At 36.7% G+C, this 24,888-nt stretch overlaps 3 protein-coding genes across 10 annotated transcripts in view; 1 reads left to right on the top strand and 2 right to left on the bottom strand.

Moving 5' to 3' along the window:
* LOC134672428 (sialin-like) overlaps positions 1 to 10,457 on the bottom strand; it is a 35,029-nt gene extending 24,572 nt beyond the window's left edge. The window contains exons 1-12 of one of the 6 annotated variants that reach the window (XM_063530322.1): positions 10,361 to 10,457; positions 9,954 to 10,115; positions 9,521 to 9,630; positions 9,019 to 9,166; positions 8,697 to 8,781; positions 8,153 to 8,370; positions 7,006 to 7,161; positions 6,451 to 6,586; positions 6,112 to 6,239; positions 5,144 to 5,254; positions 1,173 to 1,291; positions 387 to 467 (exon numbers count right to left, since the gene is read on the bottom strand). In XM_063530322.1, the coding sequence (XP_063386392.1) occupies positions 387 to 467; positions 1,173 to 1,291; positions 5,144 to 5,254; positions 6,112 to 6,239; positions 6,451 to 6,586; positions 7,006 to 7,161; positions 8,153 to 8,370; positions 8,697 to 8,781; positions 9,019 to 9,166; positions 9,521 to 9,630; positions 9,954 to 10,115; positions 10,361 to 10,387 (1,481 nt within the window). In that variant the 5' untranslated portion in view covers positions 10,388 to 10,457. Of the gene's footprint in view, positions 1 to 386; positions 468 to 1,172; positions 1,292 to 5,143; positions 5,255 to 6,111; positions 6,240 to 6,450; positions 6,587 to 7,005; positions 7,162 to 8,152; positions 8,371 to 8,696; positions 8,782 to 9,018; positions 9,167 to 9,520; positions 9,631 to 9,953 lie in introns of all 6 variants that reach the window. The other 5 variants (XM_063530324.1, XM_063530323.1, XM_063530318.1 and 2 more) reach the window with 5 other exon arrangements.
* Positions 1 to 24,888, top strand: part of LOC134672425 (2-hydroxyacyl-CoA lyase 1) — a 226,440-nt gene that overhangs the window by 158,740 nt on the left and 42,812 nt on the right. The window lies entirely within an intron of this gene.
* The window catches only part of LOC134672419 (uncharacterized transporter slc-17.2-like), a 31,695-nt gene continuing 19,232 nt past the window's right edge, over positions 12,426 to 24,888 (bottom strand). Inside the window, exons 1-7 of one of the 2 annotated variants that reach the window (XM_063530303.1) lie at positions 21,543 to 21,668; positions 19,944 to 20,070; positions 19,018 to 19,111; positions 17,331 to 17,573; positions 16,603 to 16,908; positions 15,629 to 16,150; positions 12,426 to 15,281 (exon numbers count right to left, since the gene is read on the bottom strand). In XM_063530303.1, coding sequence (XP_063386373.1) covers positions 15,081 to 15,281; positions 15,629 to 16,150; positions 16,603 to 16,908; positions 17,331 to 17,573; positions 19,018 to 19,111; positions 19,944 to 20,070; positions 21,543 to 21,600 — 1,551 coding nt within the window. In that variant the 5' untranslated portion in view covers positions 21,601 to 21,668 and the 3' untranslated portion in view covers positions 12,426 to 15,080. Of the gene's footprint in view, positions 15,282 to 15,628; positions 16,151 to 16,602; positions 16,909 to 17,330; positions 17,574 to 19,017; positions 19,112 to 19,943; positions 20,071 to 21,542; positions 21,669 to 24,888 lie in introns of those variants that run through there. The other variant, XM_063530304.1, reaches the window with a different exon arrangement.

Raw genomic sequence — 24,888 nt, 5'->3', positions numbered from 1 at the left:
GCTCCACTATTAACACTGTTGTGGAAATAACTATGGTACCCTATTCGTATTATAGGAGCCGTGCACGTTAGATAGTCTGCCACCTTGTTACCTAAATCGAAATCTTTATATTTAAACCATAAGGCACGAGGCTCATGTCGCATGAACCGATAGCAGGCGATGTCCCCTACAGTTCACGCGCGCTTGGTTGTGCGTTGTATGGTCTGCCATCTGTTGGTCTAATAATACCGAGAACCACGTACGACGTGTTGCCTGTCTGTCACACTAGTAAATTCCTACGTAAGTGCCTTCCCGATTGCCTATACTGTCCTACAGTTCTTGCACGCTCTGAGTTCATTCAGCATATGTTATGGCTTTGTAGAAAAAAGGGGGAAATAAATTCTTACGAAGTATCATCTTCATCCACTTCAACTATGTTTGACATTATGGACGCTGTTGGCTTCACGCGATTGACAGGTCTGCGAGTACTGGAACAAAGTAAACCGTAGATATACACGGTAGCTAAAAAATATCTGCATTCCCGTTGCCAGGGAGGTTTTGGGATTATACTGAGCAACTTTTACTATGGGACCAACCCAGAAATCGAAAAAAATTACCCTCCCATAGAAAATGGACCAGCCAAAATGTATGAAAGAGCTAAATTTTTTTCGCGGCTTCGGGGTTGGTGCCATAGTACAAGTTGCTCAGTATAATCCCGAAACCTCCCTGGCAACGGGAATGCAGTAACTTTTTAGCCACCCTGTATATCTTAGATAAATAAAGTGACATACCGACTACGGATATGGTTGACTTGCCGACTAATCAGCGCTGGCATGGCGGATCAGTCTGCTAGTGGGCCAAATCCATAATCGTACATCAATATTTACAGAACCTTAACTTAGATTACATTCGAATGGCCACCGAGCAGCCCGTCTAACTTAAGTTCGGATGCGTTTGGGAAACAATCGCGGCTCGGCCACGACATCGAGCGACTTGCGACGGCGGGAGCGATTTGGAGCGTGACACAACGACCGGACCTTTCGCTCCAGCCTATGGTTATCGCTCCCGCCGTCGAAAATCGCTCGATGTCGTGACCGAACCGTTATGCTCCTTGCGCCGCACTAGGTATTCATCAACAACTATTTTCGGTGTTCTTGACAGCTAAAATAAATTTTACATTATTTTGTATTTACCTGTTTACAGCGTTCCAAGGTTGAACGTGGGTCTCGCCCCATATCAGGAACACCATCCCGGCCACAAAGAGCACCGTAGCATGAAAACACCACATATTCTTCCATACGTATGCATAGTTCTGAAATTACGACGAAGCAAAATAAAGTTATTTTTAATTTTGCGAGACTCCTGGTCCTAATCGTATCGAGTCGAAAATGTACAAGGTTTAGGGAGTTATATGCTGGTTGACCGTGACAGTATTAGACCCTCCGGATGCTATCCTTGCTCTTCTACAAGGGTGCATGACGCTTAAAGTACGTACTACATAGCCACACACAGGCCAATTCGAACGTTCACACATCAGACATTTGAATCATGTTATTGACGTCATTTAGGTACTTAGTTATCATATATTTCGATAGTAGGTACTTGTCCATACAGGTAGCGCGGGCGAGACGCACAATAACTAAATAACATTACTGAAATATCATTCAGAATTCTGATATCAGTGTACGTTCGAATTGGCCTGTCAGCACCTCTAGCACAACTGGCCGCGACAGGCGTGAGAAGTGACAGATCGGCGCGCCTTGGCGGCTTGTCGCGTGTTGGCAGCACAACTCACGCGCGAGAGCCGCGACAAACTCGCGATCAGGTGTCACTGTCAGAAAATGACAACGATCGCGACTTTGAACTAAAATCCGTAGCACAACTGCCTATAGAGACAAAATATTCTCTCGTCTTTATGTCAATCCGCGAGTCGAAGTCTACGCGACTTTATAACGCGACTCGCTCTCGCGGGTGGTTTGCTTGTACTTTTTTAACTAAACTCATGATAATTATAACTTAAAAACAAGTTTGATATATTATGCAATAATATAATTTGTATAATTACTTATTGCCCTAAGGAATAAGGAAGTATGGAACAATCACTAAATGCGCTTTACGCACTCTTATATCGATTATGCACGGTGATACCTACAAGTACCACAACACACCCATCATGTTTACAACTTTAATTTCAAACAGCTAGCTTGTAGGTACTCAATTAAGTAATTAGGTACATATGGAGGATTTTTAAATTTCAATTCAGGTTTGTAAGTTTGTAAAAGTAATCCTATGACTTCCTTACACCAAACTTTCATCAACCTAACAACGGAGGCCGCTTTGCTTGTACATAAATGAAGCCGATGAGGTGGGTAGGTACAAATGTTCAAAACAAACAATCCGACTTAGTAAGTAAGCCATAGTCTTAGTAGTAATATTTAGGATCACGGTTAGATGTCTAATTTCAACAATCTCTTACTATTTAGGTACCGTTTGGAACCTTCCTCGACTTCAACAAAACATACCTACATGTGGCCTGTGCCCGCTGCATCGTACTGTAAAGCATCACAGCAGCACAGAATGATGTAATACGTGGCTATAACAGGATCATGTCCGGCTCAAAATCATGCTTTGTATGAAATATCAGTCAACTCCCACTAAACCATTCCGTCCCCTGCCAACACCATACCGTGACGTGACTGGACCGAGCCGACCAACAATATTTTGAAGGAGTCATTACGTTCATGTCATAGTCTGCGTAGGTAGCATAGGTACGGTTATCATATGGTCTACCATATTGAAACTCCTCTAAAACATACCCGTGTTCTAGATGTTTCACTTCATGTTTGACAGGGCCTGATACGATCATGCTATGATATGTTGCTGTCAACATTAGGTATGAAGTGGGCCTTGGGGAGCTAATTAATAATGGCTTCTAGGAGTTCTAGGTACTTACCTACCTACTTTATTTTTGTTTCTTTTCAGGTAAATATACAGGAGAGAAAAAAAACAATATTTAAATTAATAGTATATTGCTTTGCCTTATATATTCTTGCAATATTCGACTTCTTATTATTAAACCTAATATATGTATATTAACATCTAGAACCACTATAGAGAAATTGTAAGAATCTTCTTTATTACCCTTGAAAAGTATTTTCTCTCTTCCTTTTTCTTCGACATGCGGCGTAGGACAATTAAATATCACCCTGGAAAGAAAATTGGTTTGTAAACAAGACAATAAAATATGGTCATGACTTCATCAAGGACTATGAAATAAGCTTTTCATATCAATTTGTCAAATCATAAACAGTTAGGTACACAGTACACACACATGCCATCCATTATTGGCACAAGAAAAACTATATGAAACTTATTTGAGAGTTACTGTGGCAGCTTAGATAGGTACGCTATAACCATTAGAGTCATTATTAATAGTTCACTTCCTCGGTGGTGTTCTTAAAGCTAAAGCGCTTCTCACATCTTAGTTAATTTAGAAAAGGGGACAGCTCGGCGTTTGAAACCTACAAGCTTGCCTAGTGTGTTTCTTTTCCTGAATCTCCACTTCGGGTCCTGTTGGCACGTTCCTGTTAATAATATTTTCCTTTGGGTGCCGGGATATCAATCGTGTCTAGGATAATGCAGAACTTATTCTGAAAAAAAAAAACACTATTTACAACAGGAATATGAGAACAAAAATATTTTATTTTAAAGGTTTATTAAACAGAAATTTTTAAACAATATATATTTTAAGGAATATTATCAATATTAAGTATATAAGGCTCTATTACTTACATTTTTTCATATTTTTTCCCGTAATTAAATGTTGACAAAATTTGAAAGTTCCTTGGCTTTGACAGGAAAAACTTAACCATCGACAAAAAACTAGATTTTTTACCACCAAAGAACGAATGATTTAGCGCATCCCTGGTTTCCGATTCAGTGTTGCCACTTGCAAATATCGATTTGTTTAGACTTTGATTTCGCCGGGTAACACTGACGAGTCGCGCCGCGACTTTGAGTTCTCTACGCGGCTGTTGCAGTCGCGGGTACAAGTTATGCTATGGAAATCGACAGATTTGACAGCCGCGGAAATGGCGACTCGAGTCGCGGTCTAAGTCGCGGATGCAAGATGTGCTAGAGGTCTGATTATATATAACTGGGTCAAGCAAATCTTGTCAGTAGCAAACGGCGGCAAATTTCAAAAATCGCGGGTTAGCAACACTGTGTTCGAATAATTCGAAAATCGCGTGTCATCTGTGTTTTATCTATGGAATGTGGATCGCGAATGACAGCCATCATCTTGTTTGTTTACAAGTGGTTTACAATGTTTACATTCTGAATCGATTCTATTTCAAGAGATATTTCTGCTGTGTCACCATTAAATACCAATATATTAAATAAGACTGTGCTTAATTAAAGCTAAGGTGCCTACAATGCCTACAGTGCCAACTGAGAAATCTAATAAAATATGAAAATCCAGTATGACATCTACCTGCTGAAGCAATGATTTTATTCATACATTCTTGTTCATAGTCCACTTACAATTTTATTTTGAGATCTTCAAATTAGTTAATCATTTTTATCAACATCACACACCGCTTTTAAATTGTCTGTCCATACGTATTAATAACAATTTCAAACATTTTCAATAGAGAATCCGCGAGTGACAATTTGAATTGACGTATGTGACAAGGCGCGCTCAGCGGAAAAAAAAGTTTTGGTTCGATGTACATTGTACATTGCTGCTTTTCTTAGCGCAATACTACTCTTTGAGTGTTGCCCTTCTTTAGTTTGCTTTACATTACTACTGACAAGGTTTGCTTGACGCACAGGATAAAAATGCTACGGGCTACGGCGTAGCACTCGTAGAACATGTGAATGGAAAAGATTAGGGAGCGGTATTCAGACTTTACAATCTAGAGATGGATTCTGTTTTAACTATTTGATAAGAATGATAAGGTTTTGTGATCATGATTTATCAACAGAACACAAATGTGCATAATACAATACAAATACTCTTTACTCTATTGCACTCCTCAATAAAACGAAATAGGCGCATAATGTGCATATAGGCAAAATACAATTGGTTATACAAGTACATTTTAGCCATTAGGTACTGATTTCCACTACTAATTTTATTATTTTATTATTATAACATGGTAACCTTATATTTTGTAACCACATGACCAACTAGATACGAAACCATGATGCCCGGGGTGTTTCCGATTATTTTGATCACCGTATGCAGGGAATTAACAAATGTTGGTGACAGCTCCTGCAAAATAAAAGAAAATAGTATTAATATTATCTGATTTAACTGAGATACATAAATAGGTACAAAGATTTAAACACGTAATCGCGGAAATTATACATAGAATTTTTAAGATTACCGAATTGTAGGAAGAGTTCTTATTTTAGCACGTGCACATTTCTCCCATGCCCAGGTGCGACTAAAGGCAACTTGTACAATTTGTCACAAGTTAAGCGCTTCAATTTTGGAACGCCTATAACATATCTTGAGTTATGATGTTCAGTGCAATACACCTTTAACACATTCTAAGCCGCGTGCGGCGCGTGTGCGCCTTGTCACAGAATAAATAATTGTATTTACTAGGTACAGAAGACTCACTCTCTAACAAAACGCGTCTGTTACGATCAGGAGAGATATGGCCGCTAGGTGGCGACAGCGCCACGCGCGGCTTATGGCTAGCCACCAAAATTGATGTGGAACGGATGTACTTTTAGCTACCTGTAGCATGAAATCGCGGAGTGAGCCACGCCTGGCCCTGTCAGCAAAAGACGCGGTAACCAATCATTTGCATTAACCCAAATTCAGTGTACTTTTCGGATCCATCGCAGCCGGGTGCATTCGATAATTATAACATTTTATAACATAACTTTCAACAATCATTTAACATTTTAACATTAATAAACATTTTCTCTCCTTTCTCTCGACTTTTAACATTCAACGCGAACCCGCACCCGCACATGGTCCTTCGAACCGGATCTGAACCTGTGGATCCTACCTACCTAAATCATTGTTTGACATATTTGTGTTGTGTTTGTTTGTTAGTTAGATAAAATTTAACAAAGGTTTGCTAAGTAAAGGGAGTAAAACAGCGGAACTCTTACGTAACAAAGATCGAACGTGAGATCAGTACCCGCGGCAGTGAGGGCCACCGCCGTCGTGAGCAGGATAGGCCCGGGGATCTGCACCACAAACCACGTGCACATTATCAGCAGCCCGGGGATCACGTGAGCTTCAACAGAAATGTGAACACATTCACCACTATAGTTTTTTTTTAGCATTAGAAAGAAGGTAAGCGATCATGACATGCCTTACCTTCTTTCTAATGCTAAAAAAACGAACTATAATATCTTACTTAATCTTATTCTTTAGGTTCATCCTCTACGGATTCGGCTTCGGCTACCACAGTACATAATACAAAAAGTAAAATGTTTTCTACTTACATACAACGATAAAATATTTCCTTATGTGCCTTATACGTCTTATATTAGAGTTGTATTTGTACCAGTGAAAAGCATGTATGATGAGAGCTCCAAGCACCAAACGTAGGAAAAATGGTAGGCCTGTCAGTGCTGATGCCTGAAATTTAATTGGGTTTAAAGTTTCCCCTAACTATTTCACGGTCTCATTCAAATTGTCTTTACCATAGATACCCTATACAGTTTTCCTCTACCAGTCTACCCTATGCATCTATTCTAAAACAAGGTGAAGGGTAAAAGCACATTTCATAACCGAGAAGCTGAAATGTGTCGCTTAACTTCAAACTCGGGTAAATCCATTCGCAGCAAATACCTATTACCTTTTCTTAATACCAAAATCGAATAATCTGACAGATGGGATTTACCCGAGTTTGAAGTTAAGCGACTCAAATGTGCCCCATGCATAACCTGTAAAAACCCTCTCTATTTAACTCTACTGTACTTATAGATATTTTGGAGGAACGGACTCCCACTCGAACTAGATCTGTTTTTTTTAAATCTCAATAACAATACACTTACGCTGTATATGTCGTATTGTATAACTTCAGAGTAATATATCGTTCCGTGTAGGCACAAAGATATAATCATCCAGGCATAGCCAAAGTTAAGGCAACATAAAGCCCAGAAACTTTTTGATTTTAATATCAGATTCCAGGGAGTTCGTGCATTAGTAGTCTAAAAAAAGCAGGCACTTTACACTTAAATATAATTTTAGCATAAGTATAAATTGATGACCTTATTATAATACAACAGACCCCAAAAACTATTAATCTAACAGTGGTGCCCCGCTTGAGCATTCACGAAATAGCAAATGAGTGTTTAGAATTTTAGGTATATTAAGTACTATCTATAAATAACTTTTCACCACACCAGCTCGGAAAGGCTTACTTTGCACTGCATAAACTGATAGCAAAGTTGCATTTTATTCACATGTGAGACAAAGTAATCAAATGCAAATTTTGAGTTGGTTTCTTATGTTTGCTGGTAGAAATGACTTTTAAATGATGATTTTGGATGATAAATTTTTAATTACATTCATTTGGATTTGATTTGGTTTGATTTTGTTTGATATTTTACATTTAATATTTGCTTCAGGTTGGTGTGGTAAAAAATTTTGTGTTTCACTCGGGGGCAAATTTTGTTTAACCCTCGTGCTTTGAAACCCTCGCAACGCTCAAGATTCCATTTTTCGAACCACTCGCTATGCTCGTGGTTCAATTTTGGAATCTTTCGCTTGCTCGGGTATCAATATATATTAGCACGAGCAGTTAAACAACAACTTTGCCCCCTTGTAAAACAAATAACTATTAGATGTCATAAATAACAGCTATTTGCTGCCATTAGTCCAATAACTAGGTACTTAGGTATTTGATATTTCCAACTGCTATTAAATATGTATTTGAATCGTTCATTTTGCCACCGGATGTTTTAGATGGTTATTTTTTATAGCAGCCAATTTAAATCGTAATTTGCACTTAGCATGATTTGACGTTATTGTGGCTCAGTTCTTTTAGGTTCTATCGAAAACATACTTCGGAGACCATTATTTAAATTTATTCAAAATTACCTCAGCTGTCACACCCAAACCTTTGCACTTAGCTACAAAACATCCGCTATATATTATTATAAATACAATACGTCGAGGAAAGTGTTTTCACAAACGTACCTTTATTGTAAATATAGTTCCTATAGTGTTAGTCAAATATGTGAGCTCCTCCGCTGAAATAAAAGTATGCCTGCTGGGGTTGTCCGTAACGGTGAAGACCCAGGCGAAGGACCACAGGATTTGTAATGCTCCAAACGTGTAGAATCCAGTCGGCCATGCTGAATAATAGTGAATAGCGGCACACGCCAGGAACGTAAAACACGTGCCCATTGTAATCCCTAGAATATTTACTTTATGCAGGGTTGTGTGGGATCAGGATCAAGGTACATAATATATGTGTACTGGATAACTGGAGGATACCTGCCATTTGCAATTCAGGGTTAGGTCATAGCTGTTTATTACAATCGGGAAAAAGCGGCACTTGAAGGAGAATTCGATACGAAAAGCCATGACTATATACGTATCTCAATATCATCTTGGTAAAGGTCGCACTTTGTTTATTGGAATGTATTAAATCACGTAATGGTTTATAGTTACTGTGCAAATTGATAGCTTAAAAATACTCGTAATTCATTCTGATCAATCGTTTTACATATCGACTTACCACAGTAAGCCCACATGAAGTAATTTCGCTCAATAGGCGGCACCCAATGCCTTAGCACCTGCACCATGCTTGGCTGCATAGCACCCTGTCTTCAAAATGTAATACATTCGTTATTTATTCAGTCATTCCAAGTTTTAATGAAGTACCTACTAATAATTGAGTCGCTTAACTTCAAACTCGGGTAAATCCATCTGTCAGATTATGCGATTTTGGTATTAAGAAAACGTAATAGGGTAGATATTTGCTGAGAGGGTCCAATGGATTTACCCGAGTTTGAGGTTAAGCGACACAATTGACCTTATTGTTAAGTAAATAAACTAACCGCACAGAATCCTGTTATTATCCTTACGACGTACAAAGACCAGTAGTTGTAGTAAGAAGAAGCTGGCGTGAGGCAGTTCAAGACCCCGGAGATAAACCCCGAGATACCAACTATCCACGTTGGACCCAACCTAAGTACACGAATAAATCTAAAATCAGGATTATTAGTCAATTCATATCATATCTCAGTTTTCACACATTGAGATTTTTACACGTAGAATCGATATAACTATTGAGAGATTTTAGAGCGCACGACCGGTTATTGTACAATATAAGGTGTATTCGGGTAATACCGAAAGTCGGATAATTCCGAAATTCAGATGAAAATCACCCTTAATTCCATCATAATAAAGTCTCTTTTCGGAATTATCCGACAGTTTTCGACATTCGGAATTACCCGAGTAAACCTTACTACTATTTTTGTCTGATGTTTTATTTTTTTGGAAAGTCGTGAAACGTACCTAGATACTAATGTCTAATAGAATCAAGCAAAACGTTATCACCTGTCTCCAATAGTATGGAAAATAGGAAAGCAGATACAATAGCCGATATGATAAGCCGAGAAAAGTTGCGCCAACATCATGTCGTTCCAATGCATTGTGTCCATGAAACTCTAAAAATGTGACAGAAACAAAGTCAAGAAAACAAAATACAGTCTAAGAATTTTCTAAAAGTACGCTGTGACTAATAAAGGTTTTGTTTTCACTTTTACTGAATACTAGCGACCCGTCCTGGCTTCGCACGGATTAGCAAATTATAAGTATCTACACCTAAACCTTCCTCAGAATCACTTATTGATAAGTGAAAAGTATGTTTTGAATTTATCGCGAACATTCAAACACACAAACAGACAGACGTGGCGGGGGACTTTGTTTTAGGTGTAGTGATAAAGACTAAGAATATTTTGTATTCAGCATAAAATAGTTAGTAACTTACAATTTTTCTGACGCTGCCAAATCTAGTAAAACTTATAGTTGTATCGTTTTCTGGTTTGAATTTGAGTCTTGTCTTCAGTTTGGTCATATCCACAATATGGACACAAATATTATATCGTACAATGTAAAGTAGAAAATAACCTAGAAATATCATGATTCCCACCTGTAGACAAATAAAACTTAAAATTGCATCTTTCTTAGATAATATTTTGTGATTATTCGTTTTATAAACTAGCCTATTAGTCAATAGGCACACCGAAGACTGAATCATCATTATTTCAATTAGATATAGTTGGTAGTCGGCGACGTCATTAATGAGATTATCGCAATCATGAATACACTAAACTATCAATTAAATATTTGGAAAGTATCGTCTCCTTGACCACGTAAATCCATCGTACAACTTACTAGAGCACGGATTTTAAAATTGAACATTGCCAAAGGACTATCAAAATATTAAAATAAACATCCTGAATCCACTCGGGCATGACCACATAGATGAGACGCACGTGCCTGTTAATAGGACAAAGTAGGTTTTTTTACATAAGTAATACAGGATGAACGCGAACAACCTGAAAGATTCTAATCACGTATCGAGGATAGAAACACGCAGGTTTGGGTTATCCACAGATGGTCTAGAACGCAAAATGACTAGTGTGTTGTTTTGCCTATCTCTCGCCTATAAATCGCAATTAGTCTACATCGCAACGGTCTAGAACGCAAAATGCCCACCTTTTTAATGGTTCCGTCTTTTGTCTTGGAACCCTACAAGTTTCCGTAGTCTATACATACCTTTACTCCACTTGGTTTATACAATTATTAAAAATATTATAGTATTTTATGCAACAGTTTTATAAGAGGGGTCAAAAAATGTGAGTGGCGTGGGTAACAATGTGAGCCGAAGGCGAACATTGTTAATAAATACGCCATGAGCATTTTTTGACTACTTATACAACGTTGCATACAATGCTTTTTCTATGAGTAGGCAATATTAAATAAAATACAAAAAAATATAAACAAAATTTTATTTATTAAATTTTGGATAGTAGGTATTACTACATGTATATAGCTCTTGTCTGCGACAAGCACCCATAATAACAAATATTACTGCAACCTGTAACAAGAAAAAGGAGAATTAAATAATATTCAGTTTCAATGCAAAAATATAAAATGTACATAAATATAACTCGTTGTACTGTGTACCCTAAAAATGTGTATCAAAAATTTTTATAACATATAGGGTCATTGTGCTAGTTTTCGTCCGGTGTCAGTTTCCGTCCACTTGACGAAATTTGAGTATAATACTTCATTGCTGCACAAATTTGGACTTATTGCACCCTTAATATCTAAACAATTTAACTATCCACATAAAAATTATATTTCGCAAGTAGCAAATTATAAATCAAATGTGTTATTTACCAATCCGTCAAGTGGACGGAAACTGACACCGGACGGAAAACTGACGCACTTACCCTACCAACCTTGCTTAAAAGATAGATCTGATCCGGTGCTTCCAATTAGTCTTTTAAAATACACCAAAGACGTTTTCAGAGAATAACGAAGTTTTGTGCTCCAATCTCCACGCCATGCACTTCTCATAAGATTTGTCGTATAGGTGCTGAGATTTAGTACTTAGGCAACAAATTTTAGGTCGCTGCTTGTGCTGCAGCGGATATTTCTTCAGGTGTAGAAACAATGTACTCCTCTTTGTCCATTTTCAACACTTTTTATGAACGCAAAACAAATAGTAACGCAAAGTACTCAAAGAACAAGAAATTACCGGGAAAGGCGGGAATCGAGAAACAAACGAGTAATGTCTATGGTTATGTTTTTTTAAAGCCGTTACACACTACCGCACCGCACCAGGGTGGTGCTGTAGGGTATAAAAGTATTTTTTTATTATGTTGGTAGCAATGAACTCAGTACAAATTTGTTTATTTTTTAATAAAAACCGTATGCATTCAATCGTTTGTCACGTTGGTAGCAATGTACCGGTATGTGGCACCTGCTACCCTGCACTAGCTTACCGTATCGTAATGTCTCTAAAACGACACAAGTGCTTTTTTGGGCAATAGACTATAGACTTTTAAGGAGTATTAATAATGTATGCCCTTATATGTTCTTTCGTGACTATGTAAATGACAGATAAAAGTACCAGAGTAGAAAAAAGTGATTTAAATCCTGGCTCGTACCAATGAGTTTTTCGGAACTTATGTACGAAATATCATTTGATATTTACCACTAGCTTTTCGGTGAAGGAAAACATCGTGAGGAAACCTGCATACATCTGCGAAGAAATTTAAAGGTGTGAAGTCCCCAATCCGCATTGGGCTAGCGTGGGGACTATAGCCCAAGCCCTCTCGCGCATGAGAGGAGGCCTGTGCTCAGCAGTGGGATGGCTGAAATGATGATGATGATGATGATTAAATTGATTTCAGGATAGGTATACCTGTTTATAAAATTAAACCCCTCATACTTGTCATATCGAGTTTATTTAAATTTCAATTTTAATCATCATAGATAAAACAAATAAGAAAGCTTATTAATACCGATCAACGATCATATTTCCGCATTTATTTAAATAAGTAAATATTTTACGTTACGTCAAATTATTATAAGTCACATTAAATTTTGACTAAAATGGTTTACAAAACGGTCACCACAGCTGAGCAGACGTTAACGTCACATAACGTAACATCTTAGGTAACTTCCGCAACAATGGAATATTAATATTAATACATAGACGTGCCGAATGGTGACATACACGACACGGCATACACGTGTCTTGTATTGAACTATAAATCGTCCACATACATTGATAATATAGGTATATCATGTGTAATACAGGTGTAACAGCTTTAACAATAACGTATAAATACCTATTGCCGTAAAATATTTCGTATTAATTAATAGCATTGAACTAGGGTAAAGGCACCAGTGCTCAGCCATGCACCAGTAGTCAGCCTTTCTTGTCTATTTTTGGCTGTAAATAATATAGTTTTTCTAATTTTCATGTGAAAACTAGGTAATATTATAGATTGATAAGCTATTCATTGAAAAATACCTTAATTTTTAAACGAATACTCTACGATGATCCACAAAAAAAATTCAAAGTGGTGGTGTCTTCTGACATGAAAGGATAAGAGATATGCGCCATTTTTTTTGGAATGTCACATGGTATTTTGATAAGACGATAGCAGCCGAATTGTGATTTTTTTTTTTTAAATGTGGACTGCTTCACCTAATTAATACCTAAACTATCTGAAAAACGTAAAAAATTAATATTAATCCATGTGGAAGTAACATTTTTATGGCGGCTGACTATTGGAAACTATTTTTTTGTACAAAATCCAATAGTCAGCCTCCCCTGGCTGACTACTGGGTTTGAAGCAGTAATTTTAAAAAGGTCGTAAACCCAGAAGTCAGCCAGGGGAGGCTGACCATAGGATTTAGGATTTGTTATTATTTTAAAATGAAGTGTAAGTCGTTAAATCAAGTCCCTTTAAAAATGACTTTATTATGAATTTATTTGATTGAAACACATTAAATACCCAGTAGTCAGCCTGTGGCTGACCACTGGACAATAAGCTCACTCTATTCGAACCCACTAATCAGCCATTAGTATGAGATGGCTGGGCACTGGGTACCTAAAGGCTGTGTATTGGTATACAGGGGGCTGATTACTGGCAAAAATGCCCTTTTATTATATTTAATTAAATATTTCCAAAAGTTGAATTCAATTAAGTTTTATTCTTTACAAATATTAAACTTTATTAAATTCTTGAACAGAAAAAACATTGATAATACCTATTGGTCCATAAGTGTGCAAATTATACGATCTTGAACATAGAAATTTCGTTATAAGGCTGACTACTGGTGCTTTTACCCTACTTAAATCAAATTGGAACGAATAATACTGGGTGACATTTTATAGGTGATACGAGATTTGTACTCATTTCTATAATAAAATTTTGTTATAACAGTAAGTAACTCTAAAATCATATTACAAAAATCCTGGTCTCCACACGTGGTGGAGAAATGAACTGTATAGTATATTGCTGATGTTTTTTTGCAGATTTCATTGTTACTTTTGTAACAAAAAATGCTGATAGAAATGGGTACAATCGAGTCCATAAATTTTGTATCACCTAAAACATTTCACCCGTTTATAGTTTAAGAATACGATAACAGAGGAATGTCAAACTCTTACAATAATTTGCTTAATAAAAAACGATCACACTAGAGAGAAAAATATAGTAAAAAATGCTGCGGCCGGATAAGCATTTTTTTATATTTGCTGGGTTACAATAACCTAAACAGAGACTTAATTTTCAGCACCAGCGATAGTTAAGTATCTTACATCGATACAAAAGTTCATTAAGATTTTACAACAATTATATATTACAGAGATTCTCTACTTACCAGATAAATAAAAATAACTTAAAACCGTTTTTTTTCTATTGTCGATTACGTTTTGAGCATTAGCAATTTTGCAGTTGCCGAGTAGGTATATGGATTAAAGTGCTGAGATTTGAGCCACGAGCCACGGGAATGACCAATCGGTACTAAATAAACCTAAAACTACATCACATTCCATTTGGTCACGATTTGGTAAAATGTAAAATAAATACAATCACAGTCTGTTAAATTTTATACTCGTATATGAATACATTATTATTTTGTCAAAAACTATCAACATGATACATCATTTATACATTCAATCTTTTATAAACTTCTACAGGTAAGTACCTAAAGTAAAATACAGTTCTAAATCTAAATAAAAACTACAAGTAATATGCATAATTTGTATTTTACTTGTTTATAAATGCCATTTAATAGTATACTGCTGTTAATCTTCTATTATATAAATAAATATGTTACCTAATAATGCGTTCAGCTACTTTAGTAGGAAATAATCGACAGTGTTTATAAAATAACAAATTCCACTTTTGGTGAAAACAAGTCAAATGGCAAATTATGGCTGAACTTCTTTATGATTCAAAGGCTTCATAAATGAAACATTACTAACAATACCTAACCTTATGATTAAAGTCAGATCATTCCATTATCATATTTAAAAGTCCTATAAATAAAGCTAAATTTGATAAACATTTTTTTCTAAACATTACTAGGAACTAATTACACTAAGTGGAGTGTCTTTCGCATCTTTGAGATCGATCTTCTTTGATTTGCCATCTGACTCCTCCTTCTCTTTAGGAAAGTTCCACTCCTGAGTCTCTCCAGTTCCAAAGAATATAAAGAAGATGGCTGACACTATGTACACCGAGGCTCCGACGAAAAATACTGGCCTCCACTGCTCGAAGCCATTCTGAAATAAGACCAAACAGGAATCAATATCATTATTTTACTTCATTTTACCCAAAAACGTGTGCGATTTTTTATCAGACTTTTATTTTCATACTTACTCTATTTTTATTATTAATTATAAAGTAACGATGATGATGAATTGATTAAACATCGATCTTTGAATTAAATTGAAGGTTTCTACTTTGAGCCATTCAGTTTGGCAGACCAAAACACTCATAAATAGGAAAGTCAAAACTCTATTATTAGGTAAACGTGTTCTGTGATGGCGATGGCAATTCCTTTTACAAGAAAACAAGTTGTAAGAATATTCAATTTTGACATGAAACATTGATGGGTTAGTGAGCTTACCCCATTCCTCGTAAAGTAGGCTGTAATCATCGGAGTGAAGAACCCAGCAGTGCTTCCAATGGCATTGGCAATGCCATACAAGCTCCCGGCGTAATTCGGTGCGAGGTCCTGGTGGTTCTGTAGGTTTGTGAGCGTCGCGGCGCCGTTGGCCCCCATCGACAGAGTAATCAAGGCAACGGACAGTGCCGTCGAGCACCCCGCGTAAACCAGCAATATCAAAAACACCCCAGGGATTATATGCGAGAACAAACAAAAGAATTTCCTAATCTGTGTCGTCTTCATAAGATTTCTCGCCAAAATACAGTCCCCTAGCACTCCAAATATCGCGGATAAGAATAATCTGGCCAAATATGGCAAGGCTGATATGACACCGGCGGCTGAGAGCTGGAACCCTAGCACGCTTGACACGAACTTTGGCCCCACGGTCATTATAAAATACAAGCCCCAGAGATTTCCGTAGTGCAATATAACCATGGCCAGGAAAGGAAATGATGTCAAAATACTCTTGAACGGCGGGAGACCCTGAAAATGAAATTTATTAGTTAATATTACAACACATTTTGGAACATCTCCAAAAAAAGATGTCTCACGTAAGATAATAAAACTTATCGAATGACCTCGATTTATGCCGCAATTTCTTTTACTTATATAAGGTACATTTCTTTGAAGGTTCGATAATGTAAGTAGGTCAATGCTACACGTCACGTAAAATGCGGTTTTAATAAGCGCGAGGGTTAAATCGTTCATTATTTAAACGCTATCATCGTGCCTCGTGCTCATCACAACAGTAGACTATTTCTGAGTATCATAAATGACAGTTATCTACGCTAAGTTATAAAAATAAAAATTAGATTTAGGGACCAGTACCTTTAAACTTCATTTTATAACAAGATTATACTATATTACGAGTATTAAGCCGTGATTTTCTGAATTTTTTGGTAGTTATAGTGTATAAGTAGGTACTTATGTCTCACCTTTGATTTTTTAACTTTGTCTCCCAGAGCATCCTGAATGTACTTTCTTTCTTTATCACTGATTCTCGGATGTTCCGCAGGTGAATCGGCCACAATATACCACCACACTGCACACCAGATCAGAGTCAACACGCCAGGAACGTAGAAAGCCGAGGCCCACCCGAATTTCTCCACTAAAGGACCAGTGACAGACCAAGTCATCACAGTACCCATGGTTCCTCCCATCATCGCGCTGACGAATTTTCCCTTTTCTGTTGGTGGCGCCCATCTTGCGATTAAAGCGTGGAGCGCCGGGTAGATGAATCCCTGTAACGTGTATGGTAAAATGTTATATAGTTTTGAGTGAGATAGAAATATATTTGGCCGCAAACAGAAGAAGAGTATGGTACCTATACCTACTTACATACAAGTAGTAGGTATTCTTCTTCTTTTTGCGATCTACTTTAGGGTAGATCGGGACTGCTTTCACAACAATAACGTTTCAACAACATTTTCTTGCAATGATGATGTCTCCTGGGTCACCCTTAAAAGCCACTACTTTTCCTATTCCAATATGGGATGAGCCATTTAGTGCGCAACAGTAGTATGTGTTACATTTTTTAACAAACGGTAAGTTTTGTCTCCTGCCCATCGTGACGGGGCAAAATAAACTACAAGAAAAAGTAAATCAACATATGCTGTCTTATACTGCGGCTACGAGTACAATTACGAAAAGAGGTAGTACTTACGCCAGCAATGCCGAGTAAAAACCGCACGATGACAATAGCGACATAATGCAGGCGGGCCGCAGCGGGACTTATAATGGTCAACAGTCCGCTCAGCAGAGACATTATCAGCACGACGTAGCGGGGGCCCCAGCGCTCCGCCGCCATGCCGCCCACTAATGACGTCACGGGGTAACACCAGAAGTACGAGCCGAGGATCAGGGCTTGTTGCTCAGGGCTCCAGTCGAAAGACCCCGCGCCAGGTGTCTAAAATATTAAATAAGTTGTGGAAAAACGACCAAAACAAGAGAGACCCATATTAGGTAGAAATAAGATACTTTGGGTGCATGCATAACTATCTCGTCTTTACATCACATCTCTAATCATAAATTATTCTTGTCTTGTATTATGTATATCTTCTATTATGATTTTATAATACACCTTTTTAATGGCCTACTTAACTTAGGCCTTTTATACAAAATAAAACGAAATTTACGAGCAAATAACATCATCTTTCATGGTTTAACTATTAAACTTCATTGTAAAACTCAACACTACCAACGATATTACCTATTTCAATACAACAATAAATAAAAATATATTAAAAAGTATACGGATTCGATAAGCCGATTATGGAAACTCGTTTTATTAGTCTTTAAATTAAATTCCAACGCCAGATTAGGTATTTATACGTTTGGAAGAATGTTTTGAGTCATCAATGTTTACGTGAAAATTTTACTTACCTACTGAAAGTGTGACTAAAGTACCTATTGTTCTTTTAGTAATACAAACCGCAATCCGCAAGTGGGTAATATAGGTTACCGCTTGGTTTTAACACTTGGTAATCTCTTAAGGTATTTAAATGACACAATATTGTAAGTGCAGGGCGCGTAGCCGACGTGCCAATCGTTAACGCTCCGTAGCATATCGTAGTCATCTCTCTCTATCACTCTTCTATACCTAGTGCGACAGTGACAGTTGCTTTTCGTTCGCTACGTAGCGTTAGCGATTGCACGTTGGTTACGCACCCTGTACCGATAATCCTTAGAAAATATAACATGTAACAAGATTGTGGTAACATTACATTATCACCTAATAAATGTAACGCAAATGTTATACTCGTTCTTTTATCTTCTTAACGATGTATTGTTACTATTTATTTATATTGCATTATATAACTTGTTGTATCGTATATGCTACATTAGATAGGTACGATGAGTTGCTGAATTTTAAAACACAGGCATACTACCTATTGACGTACATAATTGTTAATACCTACTTAATACGAAGTTAACCCTTTACCAGGCTGACATTTCGAAAATGACAATCGAATGTCAGTCTTACGCATCGAAAATAGAACACATGTTTGAAGTGCCGTATGTGGGAAATATATATCCCTTCGCCTGGTAAAGGGTTAAATTATTTAAGTGGACCGTTTTTACTTGTACCAAAAAACTTAAAACTTTACCTCAAACGGACATGACTTCACGTGACATCATTGTAAAAAAACAAGACCGAAGTGATCCCATAAGTGTTCCGTGAACAAAGTTTTGTACGGAACACTAAAAACTTAATTCATTTTGAACACATAAGTAACAAGCCTTGGAAAAAAGGACTAAAGGACAACTTGAAAAATGGTATGATAAATGCTAAAGCAGGTATAATTATGTATACATATATCGGACAGAGATAAGTAATGACGGTATTTTACCTGTCTCGGAGCCTGCCTAACATCGGCAATGTCAGCGTGCCTCAAAGTTTCGTTCCTTATTGGATCATCTTTAGCGTTACACTGAGAATGTGACCTGGAAAAGTAATAAAAATCCGTTTATTAAAAATGTTAATAAAAAGAAAAAACATTATAAGAATAATGTAGCCTATACAACTCACTGCTGCTACTGCACTCAAGCATAATAACTATATAGTATAATGAAAACTATAGCGAACATGATCAGTTATGTCATTTTTGAGTAATCGCAAAAACACTTCCCTTTCGTTCAGTATATAAAAAGATGTACAAACCCTGCGAAGGTACTCTCTACTGCTTCTTACGTAACATATAGATACTTTTTTTGTTTCTCGTCTCGCATCTAAGCATGTTATAGGTACCTACATACGTAGGAAGGCATTATGAACTGTATCATACATATAATTAAGCATATTGTTATGCTATGCGGGCAAGTGAACATGATGAATTATACAAATTGTTCATTCACACGGGTGATGTGTAATCACATCACACCTTGTAGCTTTAACTAAATACCAGTAATTATAAAAAATATCTAACTATTTTAAGTATCTCAATTTTGGGGAGCTAAGGTTTTTCATACGAATATGACCACTAAAGTATCCCACGTCGGGTAAGAAATATTACGAAAAAAAGCGCCACCACCATTGATACCTATTTGTTTGGCAAACGCTTTTTTAATCGTTGTAAAAGCGCTCGTGCGAATGAGGCCTAAGGGCTTGACCCATTTGATAGAAAGCGTTACTGCAATGTTTTTCAAACTTTTGACGCGACCCCCTTAGCACGAACAAAATGTCAAAATGTTTCGCTTGTGTATTGATTTAAGGCTGGCAGAGGCTTCGCGACCGACCTACAGTTTGAAAAACACTGCTTTACTGGTTTCAACTTACGTGGTATTGCTCTCGACTTGCGGCACCATTGCGATGATATTGAGGCTCATGTTGACCCTCAGCATGTAAGCCACCCAGCAGCTCGTGAACAGCATTACCCATACGTTGAACCGCACGGGCACTACCCCTGTTGAACAAAACTGCTTTAAAAATAACGCTTTTGCTTTAAAAGATGACAGGTTAGAAAACCTTTCAGGAAAATGAGCTGTAGAAAAATAATTAAATATATATAATAGGAAAATATGTGAACGGTTAGAAATGTTTTCGGGAAAGGAAGCTATTGAGAAAAAATAAAATAAGTACTCAGTAAAGATGCGCATGACAGGAATCGCAACTTAATTTTTTTTTTCGGAAAATACGGTACACAACTTTCTTCACCGTCTTCCCCCGATGAGGCTAGTCAGGCTAGCAAAACCAGGTCATCAGCGTAAAGAAGACAATTAATTATTAAGGATTTGCTGTTAAATAAATCTGCTGTCGGTAAGCCGAGCTTACTCAGAAAGTTATTTCAAAATTGGTCAACTCAAGTTGTTGAACATAACAGCCATTGGCACTTACTGTAGTTACTGTACCTTATATATAGGTACCTACTACATTAAAAATATACCTACGGAAAACGGAAAACCACGAATGCGATTTTTTGTGAGACAGTTATTATCTTCAAAGAATGTAGGTACTTTATAAATTCAATTATCATGTTAAACTTAGTGGATTCTGCATCATCTACTGCGGAAAAACCTGCCATAGAAAAACGCAGATACCTACTTGATGTTTTACACGTCATTCAAATAGGTAAGATGTTAAAGAGGATTATTTATTACATTCAATGGATAATATATTATATGTATTTGTATTTTTGATATACCTTTTTCACATGTCGCAAATCTTAAGCCTATCAACCTATATACACCGTGTTTTTTTTTATTTCCGTTAATTTCAAGGGTACATTCCTGAGCTTAAATCAAGTAACTTTCTCAAAGACACCGATATTCTAATTAACTCCATTTCGGAGATAATCAATAATTTATTTTTTTCCTATAAGGCCTCTACACCCGTGTACACTTGCCTTAGGGCCGGTTTACATATTGATTAGTGTTTAGAATGAGTTCATACATTTGCTACTAAACTTAAGTACAATCACGGTCGATCAATATTCGAAATAACATTGATATCTCAAAGATTTCAATTGTTTGGTTGAGTTAAATGTAATGCCCGTGTTACAACAACGCTATATGCTACATTTAATTACTTTTTAAACTTAATTTTTTTTAACAATAAAAAAACAAAAAAATATTTTTTTTTGAATATAGGTATGTTTTATGTATAATATTGTCTGATCATCTTTTGTACCATATTTCGGTATCGTCTTGGGTCGTCCCATTCGTTATTCGTCAAGTTCTTAAATTAGTCCTATTCTGCTTTCGTCACTCATTCTACATTCGTCACAATCGTCGGTGGCTTTCAATGTAGAATGAGTGACGAAAGCAGAATAGGACTAATTTAAGAACTTGACGAAAAAAGAAAGGGGCGACCCAAAACGATACCCATATTTCATGCAAAATAAAGTTATTTTCATTTGTTAAGTTGTATTAAACATACCAATAACAAATAATGTTGCTTTCTTATTATTCACTTCAACCGACTTCATAAATTCCATTTTATAAACGTAGTGTCGAAATCATGTCGAAATATTAAAATAAAAGTAATACAAAACTAATCCAGTACTTCTACCTTTACAAATGTGTCATAATTAATGACATCTGACTGTAATTATTTGACACTGAGGCAACTTGGTCAAAAAAGGTTGTAGTTGTAGTTCTGACTAAAATTATTGATTACTGCCAGAGCATAAATAAGGGAGCGTGCACGAACTGTATAGATGGCAGCACAGAAGCCCCGTTTACATTGGCGCGAAGCATTATGTCAAATTTCCATTTTTAGATTTTAGCCACTAGATGGCAGACGCGAAATAGAGCCAGCCTGAAGTGTAGGGCAGCACCTGCGTAGTGCCTAGAAGCGTTTTCGCTTTGGATTCAGGTCACGAGACCAATGGCAGACCAATGGCAGACCCTCCAACACCTCGTAGTATTTAACAACGGAGACGCCATATCTAAAATTTTCGGTACAAAATAGTCTGCCGTTTTTTGCGGGGGAGGGGCACATCAAATGTATAGGTACGTCATGTCGATAAACGTCAGTCCATACATATGGTTGACATGTGGTTGACCATTGGCCGCCTATTTTCGACAGAGGGGAACGCCTGTTAATGGCGGCTCCATTAACACGCACCGATCTCTATACATGGCAATACACAAACCAAACACAAATTGTCAAAGGCTGTTTATTTTTGGTGTCAATTATAATGTCATAAAAACGAGAAATAACAGGATACTTACAGCAATATTTTAGGTAGTTCAATCTGAGAGTGTGGAAAGAGTTTTTCATGCTTACTTGTAATTAATTAATGAACAGGACACCTCTGCGACAAAGACGTAAGATCCACCTTGAAAATTATGTGACATGACATTATGTCGATCACCCAACCGTACCTAATGGTGTGCAGCATCATGTCTCGATCTGGCTTGGATTTGCAATTATTATAATGCCTGTCTACTGGAAACTTAGCAGGTAGATCATTTACACAGCACGCAATATCTTCTCGGTTCTTTTCTGTGTGACCAAAGAACTTACGTGATATACGTCCTATAAACTTCTGAGCCGTTGACAAAACATGTTTAATATTAATTTAAAATTATAAAGTAGGTACACTACAAGTTGCCTCCAGAAACTCGCGAACTAAATTGACAGGCCAATGTGCATAAATGATACCACAGTTTGGCCAGTGCTGTTCATATCGATATTTTCAAAAAAGTTTGAATTAGAGAATGTCGGTATTTCTAATAGATTTCTAATAGAGACAAGGATATTGAATAAACATATTGTAATTAAATAAATATTTTAATAATTAAGAATTATTTCGTATATTTAATCTGATTAATTTCTCATTTAATTTGAGTGGTGTGGACGCAAAAATTAAATCGCCTCGGTATCCCTTGTGCTTCGATTGTAAAGACAAGTCCCTAAACTGGACATTTAAGTTGACAATTACAATCGAATTAACCACTTTTCTCATCACATTCATATTAATCGAAATCGTTTGTGACACCTTTATAATTATGACATGAGTAGTAAGTGCAATATTTTACTTATCGATATCATTTTATCGACATATACCCGTGACTATTTTTTCTTTGCTATTCCTGGTATCATTTTATTTGTCAAACTCATGTCAATTTAGTTCGCGAGTTTTTGGAGGCGACCTTAACTAAAAACTTTTTTTTCGAATTTTCTTCAGGCTAGACTTTGATGAGAGCCTAAATGTAGACAAGCGCCCCTTAACTTTATTTATTTAATATTTATTTTCGGATAACAAGATCCATACATTTCAATAGTTACATTACATATATTTAAATAAATAACTTTATAACTTTCACCCAACGGTGAAAATCAATCCCACCACCGCCACTGAGTGCCGCCCTCGTGACCCGCACCTTATCAGTGTACAACAGCAGGGCCATTGGAAATAATAATACATATTTTCGACCATGTTCTTCTTTAATTTTAGTAACTATGTGACCACTTGTAAGTTGTACCTGCGGTGTTTTTCTTGTGTTATAAAAAGTCAATTACTTACAATCACCGTCATGATTAGTGAGATTCGCCGCATGGGTATCAAAACAATTACCGTGTCTGGGGAAAACCATAAAAACATGTAAAAACGCCAAAGAAGTTTTTTTGTACAATTTCATTACAGCCTCAGTACGTTCCGCTCACACTCATAACTCATTATATGAATATGAAAAGGACGCACCGAAATTGGCACCCGTACTGAATTGTTGGCGCCAAGCAAACGGGGGTAAAAAAGTAATTAGGTAAGTACCTAGAATTTTAATTTCAACTTTAAACATAACTTATTAACAGACCAGCTAGTATCCAAATCAAACTGGGCATAAAGTACAAAACGAATACAGGCTTGTGTTTTTTAAACAGATTTACAAAACATTCTAACATTTTTATTTTTATTTATTGAATGGTAGGATGGTCAGGTTGTTGTAAATCAAGTTTTTAGGGTTCAAAAGGAAAAATCGGAACCCTTATAGGATCACTTGTGCGTCTGTCTGTCTGGTCGTCTGTCACAGCCGATTTTCTCCGGAACTACTGGACCATTTAAGTTGAAATTTGGTACACATATGTAAGTTTGTGACCCGAATACGGACATGTAACATAAACAAATTAATTGATTTTAAACATGGGGGCCACTTTTGGGGGGTAAATGAGAAAATTAAAAAATAAAGTTTTTCAAACTATATCATGTTACATATATATCAAATGAAAGAACTTATTGTAAGGATCTCAAATATATTTTTTTTATAATTTTCGAATAAACAGTTTAGAATTAATTGGCAAGAGAATAGGCAAAAAATGACCATTCCCCCCCCCCCCCCCTTTATCTCCGAAACTACTGAGTCTAAAATTTTGAAAATAATGCATCAAATAGGTCTATACCTATAGATGACAGGAAAATCTATTAGAAATGAACAGTCAAGCATGAGTCGGACTTAATTACTTAGTTTTTGATCCGACCCCTACGGATTTTTTAAAGAGATTTCACTCACATTTCACATAAAAAAATACATTGTTAAAAATTGTGTAATGTACGGAACCCTTGGAACGCGAGTCCGACTCGCACTTGGCCGGTTTTTTTTAATAATAATAATAATTTGAGACATGAACGAGAATGTCATGCGCGCCTATTATGGGGCTACAGAGGGGGGAACACAGCTGTCCGCCTATCGTTCGAGAATACTGCCTCTGTTTCAGGCTCTTGAACCTACCATCACCGTGTCGGAATAGCAAAGAGTCTCGACCAACATCTTGAGAGACT

This window comes from Cydia fagiglandana, chromosome 17 (assembly GCF_963556715.1).
Source record: "Cydia fagiglandana chromosome 17, ilCydFagi1.1, whole genome shotgun sequence".
Lineage (NCBI taxonomy): Eukaryota > Metazoa > Arthropoda > Insecta > Lepidoptera > Tortricidae > Cydia > Cydia fagiglandana.
This window is presented reverse-complemented; position numbering and strand designations above follow the sequence as displayed.